The sequence below is a fragment of the Chroicocephalus ridibundus genome, chromosome 7 (assembly GCF_963924245.1).
Source record: "Chroicocephalus ridibundus chromosome 7, bChrRid1.1, whole genome shotgun sequence".
Taxonomy (NCBI): Eukaryota; Metazoa; Chordata; class Aves; order Charadriiformes; family Laridae; genus Chroicocephalus; species Chroicocephalus ridibundus.
In genome coordinates, this window is record NC_086290.1 from 10,769,737 (window position 1) to 10,775,746 (window position 6,010).

General features: G+C 44.4%; 1 protein-coding gene across 4 annotated transcripts in view; it reads left to right on the top strand.

The window, feature by feature from the left end:
- STEAP3 (STEAP3 metalloreductase) overlaps nucleotides 1-5,264 on the top strand; it is a 30,014-nt gene extending 24,750 nt beyond the window's left edge. For 2 of the 4 annotated variants that reach the window (XM_063341839.1, XM_063341840.1), the window contains exon 5: nucleotides 1,663-5,261. In XM_063341839.1, coding sequence (XP_063197909.1) covers nucleotides 1,663-1,953 — 291 coding nt within the window. In that variant the 3' untranslated portion in view covers nucleotides 1,954-5,261. Of the gene's footprint in view, nucleotides 1-1,662 lie in introns of all 4 variants that reach the window. The other 2 variants (XM_063341838.1, XM_063341841.1) reach the window with 2 other exon arrangements.
- Nucleotides 5,265-6,010: the final 746 nt, after the last annotated feature.

Here is a 6,010-nt window from a genome sequence, read left to right on the forward strand (position 1 = left end):
GATGCACGCAGGACTGAAGATCAGTTCACAGATCTGCTCCCAACTCCTGGCACGACCTGGAGTAATGCTGAGCTGTAAGACAGAGAGAAGAGCTCCCTACCTCGGCAGGGGGTCGTACGGGTGAAATCTCGGCAGGACTCAGTGACACCTACATGGCTGCCTGATAGGCGCTGTAAAAGTCAAGTCCCTAGATCTGGTAGCACGTTTTAGAGCTCTCCTTCACTCCCCTGCCCAGTCCTCTCAGCTGCCTAAACGATTAGCTCTCATAGCGTATCCTTGGTCTAGTTTGTTGGTAACAACACGGTACATTTTTAAAAGTTTTCTGGGTTTTTAAATAGTTTCCCCACAATCAAAAATAGGAAGTGATGCTTTGAATTGAGCAGTTTCCCAGTTTAGATTATTTTTTCACGAGAAAATGAGGAGTCCTTCCTCCTGCTTTGCCTGATCCCTTATTGCCCTGCTGTGCCGTCTTTCCTGGAGGAAGACCGTGTTTCTTGCTGATCTCTGACTACCTGCACCAAGCCAGGTATTTTGACTTGTAAAGGCTTCCTTCCCCAAGTTACGAACACTACCAGCAAAGTTTTCCCTGCCCAGGCATCTTGAAATCTGGTTACTTTTGCAGGCTTAGACCAAGCATTCGAGGGAGGGCAGCAGAGCAATATCCTACACCCATGCTTTTCTTTGAAAACGCGGCAGCAAAGGATTGTATTTGAGATGCCTCCGGGAGTGAGTGCCCTGCGAGACCTGGCAAGCTCGGGAGCCACCACCTCTGATGCTTGCAGGAAACCACCAGTGAGGCAACCAGTTTAAAACCCCTCTGGAGAGCAACACCCAGAGGGAGCTGGAAATATTCAGGCAAAGTGTTGTCTCTGGGGGTGCTTGGGAGCCATAATCTCAGATGAAAACAGGGAAAGTTCTTGTCTGCAGAACAGGGACTGGGTCTTTGCTGCCTCCCCAAGTTGATAAAGGGCTCTTGACTCCCCATTTCAAAGACTTAGTCCATCACGCAGCCTGATGGTCTGGCTCATGAACCAACACAGATCTCTAGGACAGAGATGGAAACCCATCAGGGCTGATGCTCACCTCCAGCCAGAGCATTTCTGCCTCCATAATCTCATTTCCTTGTAAATGACGGCAGTTACCTGAAGGTGTCTTTGCTCTGTGCGAAGCTGCAGCTTCACCGACTTCTGATGGTGCCAACTGCTGGTCCAGAGCCACGATGCTGATGCTTCACCCCGCCGGCCAGCAGCCTCTCGCCAGCCATGGACCGGCAGGCAGCCCAGCTGGCAGCTGCGGCTCGGGAGGAGCATTTGTGAGCTGCCTGCCGTTCCCTGCTCGTTCCCTGCTCGGCAGGGGCCGGGGGCTGCTGCTTCGCACGGAGGCGGGAGCCCACCTCTCTGCTGAGTTGGCAGCATCTTCTGGGAAGCTCCTGCTGAGTTTCTAATATCACACTTAACCTCCGATTAGAAAAAGAAAAACGCGGTCTGGCACGCTACCCAGGAAAGGCTTCCAGTCATGTTTTGTTCTGGCCAAAAAACACAGGAATATTCATTGCTTTCTCTGTGCTATATATGCTTAGAAAATAGTGTAAAAATATATATGTAGGAAAATAGCCAGGCATGTAGTCCTCTGCTAACTGTCGTGTGTTTCTCTTCCTTTTAGTCCACCCTTGGATTTATCGCCTTGGTAATCAGCACTCTGCACACACTCACGTACGGATGGTCGAGGGCCTTCGACGAGAACCAGTACAAATTCTACCTGCCTCCGACCTACACCCTCACGCTGCTCGTCCCGTGTACTGTGATCCTAGCAAAAGTCGTCTTCAGTTTGCCCTGCATCCAGCAAAGACTTCTGCGAATCAGGAGGGGCTGGGAGAAGGGAAGATATGTGAAGTTTGTTCTGCCCAGCGCAACGGGGGAATATTCAAGCGGGGAGACCTCTAGCAATGTCTAAGGGAGCCCTGGCTGTGACAGAGGATTTCAGAGCACTAGCAACATTTCTATAAAGGTGTTTCTTTTTCTTAAATATATGTATGTTTTGGTATAATTGTACTGTGGGTAAATAATAAAATTTGGTGACTTTAGAAAATGGATGACCATGAAACTAGTTTAGACAGTAGTTAAATTATATTGCAGATTTGCTAGGACAGTTCTTGCCTTAAAAATGGCCGTGAAAGCCGAGCTAGCAGCACTAATATACCCAGGAAACCGATGGACTCTGTTAGTCAGATCAGTCACTTGAGGTGCTGGCTGGCAGCTCCCCAGACCAGCGCTTCTCGGTTGCTTCACTAGCTGCTCTCATAAATTTCAATGCCTTTTTTTTTTTTTTTTTTTTAAAATATAAAGTAGCACAGATTTTCTATGTTTTATGACAGCAAAGATATCCTGCCTCTTGAGCGTCTGGATCAATCAAGGCAGTGAGGTTTAGGAAGATGAATTGTCTCTGGTTTTGGTCTCCTCAATGAACTCTATGAACAAGTAAGAAGAGCAATATCCATGTTATGTAGCATCTACAGATTTTACTAAAAGCATCTAAACCTGACAGCAAGTCCAACTATCCCTGTTCTCTCAAATACAGACAACGCTGCTGGTCCTGTAAGCTGTGCTTGGTGCACATTTATAAGCTACAGAAATAAAGTGCTTTTTCCAGCAGTATAAAAGCATTTGAAGAGAGAGACATCCCTAACATCACACATCTGGCCTGCACTGCTGGCTCTGACAGCTGCTGCTGCTGCATGTTCTCTCTTTGACTACACCAAAAGTTTCAAGCGGTATTTGATGGAAATAGAGCGAAGATAATTATCGGAAAGACCTGCTGCTTCACGGAATTACATGAAGAAAACCAAGGCCTTCCAGCTGGCCTTACATCAAACAATAGGGTGAAGCTTTTGGAAATCATTGTCACTTGAACATGCCCATTTACCCAGATAAAACAGCAGCTCTAAACCCATTGGTTTCACCAGCAATGATAAGATCTTTGAATGGTCTTGCAAAGGGATCAGCAAGTCTTGACCACAGCATGAAGATACAGCAATTGTACATTTAGGCCACAGCCTTTCGTTGCCTTGCACCTTAATAAGTAACTTGCTAGATTGCAAAGCAGGTATCAAATGTTCTTCTGCCTTCACACCCACTTTGGACAAGGTGCAGGGCAATGAAGATTTCTGTCCTAATTTCATTTTCCACCTGTCATTTCCTATCCCTTCAAGCTCTTGCTGTTTATCAGAATAATTCTTTAGGTTTTGGACATACAAATCACCAGGCAGAGAACGGACAGTCATTCACAAAGGCTCATTTAAAAGCAAGCAATTGGGGTGGCACAAGACGACTAACTCAGCAAGGTCAGATACAAGGACATGGCTGGAATAGCCTTATTTTCCTACAGCTAAGTAAAAGACACCACTCAGTGTTGAGTATTGCTTTGAAAAATAACAGCTGTCAGTGTCAAATGAGGTATGGTTTGCGGGACAAGAAAGTACTTGTTACTAGACCACAGTTAATATAAGGGGGGGGGGGAAATGATCAACTTTGGGACACATAAGCCCTTCTACAAGCCAACATTGCTTCTGTAACCTGGATGATTTCTACACAGATGGATCTTAAGAATTCCCTGTTTAGCCTCAAATAACTACACTGAGTAATGTTCTCCAAATACTGCTCAAGCTGCCAGTGACGATATTGAGAGATTTCAGTTCTTTCCTAAGGCTTACAGTAAAGTCTCCAATCGCCACTTCCTTTAACTGAATATAAAGAGATCAGCATGAGGGAAATGCCCAGATTTCATCATCAGCTGATTTTTTTATTATTTTTTTTGGCAACATGAAGAATGTACCATTCTTTCCTACTGTCCCCTTCAGAAAACTGCGGTTATTCAGGTTTCCCCATCCATCTCCACAACCTCGCCCAGACCAGCACCCGATCAAATCACTCACCAAGCACATTGATTACCTGGCACTATTTATTTGTGTTTGCATTGTGTGGGTTAAGTTTCCACATGGATTTGAGACAGTTTCACCTGAGTGTAATTCCACCCACTCCAGCTTAACTCATCCTCGAGTTACTGGATTCAGCAAGTTTGTTCTTTCAGTGTTCTCCATTTCATCATCAAGCAAAGTCAACATAAAAGCACCGATTTACACATTTTCTGAATACAATAGTGTATTCCAATGCCTCTTTTTCCCACCTAAACTTCTTTTCAGATCTTTAGGTCAGGCAAGACTTACTGCGCCGTGGCAAAAAAAAAAAAAAAAAAAAAAAAAGGATTAGGAGGCAGGGTAAGAGCATTACACAAACTTCGTCTTTAAGGGGAAAGGTGTGGTTTTATTGTGAGTCGCTGCAAGGTTAAAGACTCGCCTTTCTGCCCAGCAGAAGTAAGGTTTGCACCTTTGCTTTGTTTACCTGACTTTCACGCCCCCGTACCCTTTCCCACTGACGGCAAAGGGACGGTTTTCATGAGCAGAGGCAGAGTTAGGCACCCGGACCTACCTGAGGAGCTGGCTCCGTGAGGGAGTCAGCACGGTGCTTTTCAGATGGACACAAGCCCAGATGGACAGACAAGCCAGTTCAAAATCCCCACAGCTACCGCAGCTCCACAGCGTCTAAATAAAGGCTGATCAAGTGTCTCCCGGTAACGCCTGTGCCAACATACTGTCCAGCCAGTCACCGTCCCTTTTAAAGCCTGAAACCCATTCCTGTAAATGCAGAACAGCATTTCAAATGGTGCCCTCTGTAGGCGTCTGGTCCTTAAAGCCTTCGACACAACAGCTTGAGTAATTTCTTCTCATTCTGCAATGCTGAAAAGTAGTTTGAGGAATTTTTCAATTATCTTTCCCTACACATTTTTTGATGTGGATAGCGGGTTTAGTGACGTTAGCTTAAAATTTACCAATTAACTGGTTTTGTACTTGGAGTTTGTCTTTCTGTATATATGTACACACACACACATATATATATTATTGCAGAATATACAGCTGGAATGTAAATTCTTTATATTTTTATTTTCTGTAATGCCTACTATGTGCCTCTGGGATATGTAAGAACCAACTGAAAAGCTGTAAGAGTAAGGCCAGTTTTAATCACTGGCATCATTAGCTACATAAAAAATATTCTGAACAGATCTATATAATTATATCAGAACTCGTTTGGGTCTTTTTTCCCTCCTCCCCCTAAACAATACCATTACTTTAATGGCAGTAGTAGAGGGCAGTGTGATCATCCGGAATTTAACCACTAGGAAATAAAACCTACTACAGCCAGCAGCTGGTAGAGTCTCATTATCAAGATCATAAATAAAAATGATCATTGCTGTGATCCAGTGCAACAGAGCTTCTCTTACGGAGTTCCTACGCATGTGGGAGGGCACGAGTGTGTACAGACAGACATTTCATTACAAGAGCCTAGTGATATTACACAGCAGTTGTAGCACAGGATCAAACAAGCTTAATTCGCTAACCAAAAAGCGCTGTTGATACCGAGTTCAAGGAAGAGGGAGTTACAAATGAGGGTTTATGGGGCTGGAAAGAAAAAGGGAGTTTTAATACTATCAATTTGTTCTCCATTTCCTAAGTCACTTCTTCATAGAAGTGGCATGCCAGATCAACCAACTTCTGGATCTGCAGCGTTGCATTTTAATGAGCTAATTTGTAAGTTGATTTTAATGAGTTCATTTAAATTCCTGTGCTGAAGATTAACCTCTGCAGGTACAGTCCTCTCACTTCTTCTGTTTTATAATACAAGGCTTTTAACAGTGCAATTGGTTTCTTGCTCTTCAGGGATTTACTTACAAAGTGATATATCAAACTACAGTTAAATCTTTAGGGGAATGCACTTGCTTCAGCACCTCTATGCAATATATTTCCTTCAGTGTCTCCAAGATGGCCAGCGCAGCTGCATGACCTGCTGCAATCATCAACAAAAGCCTGGTGTTATCCTTGAGCTCAAAACTGCACGCACTGAGATAGCGGGATCTGCGGACTGTGCCTCAGGTTTGAGGAACGAGATTTCTTACACTA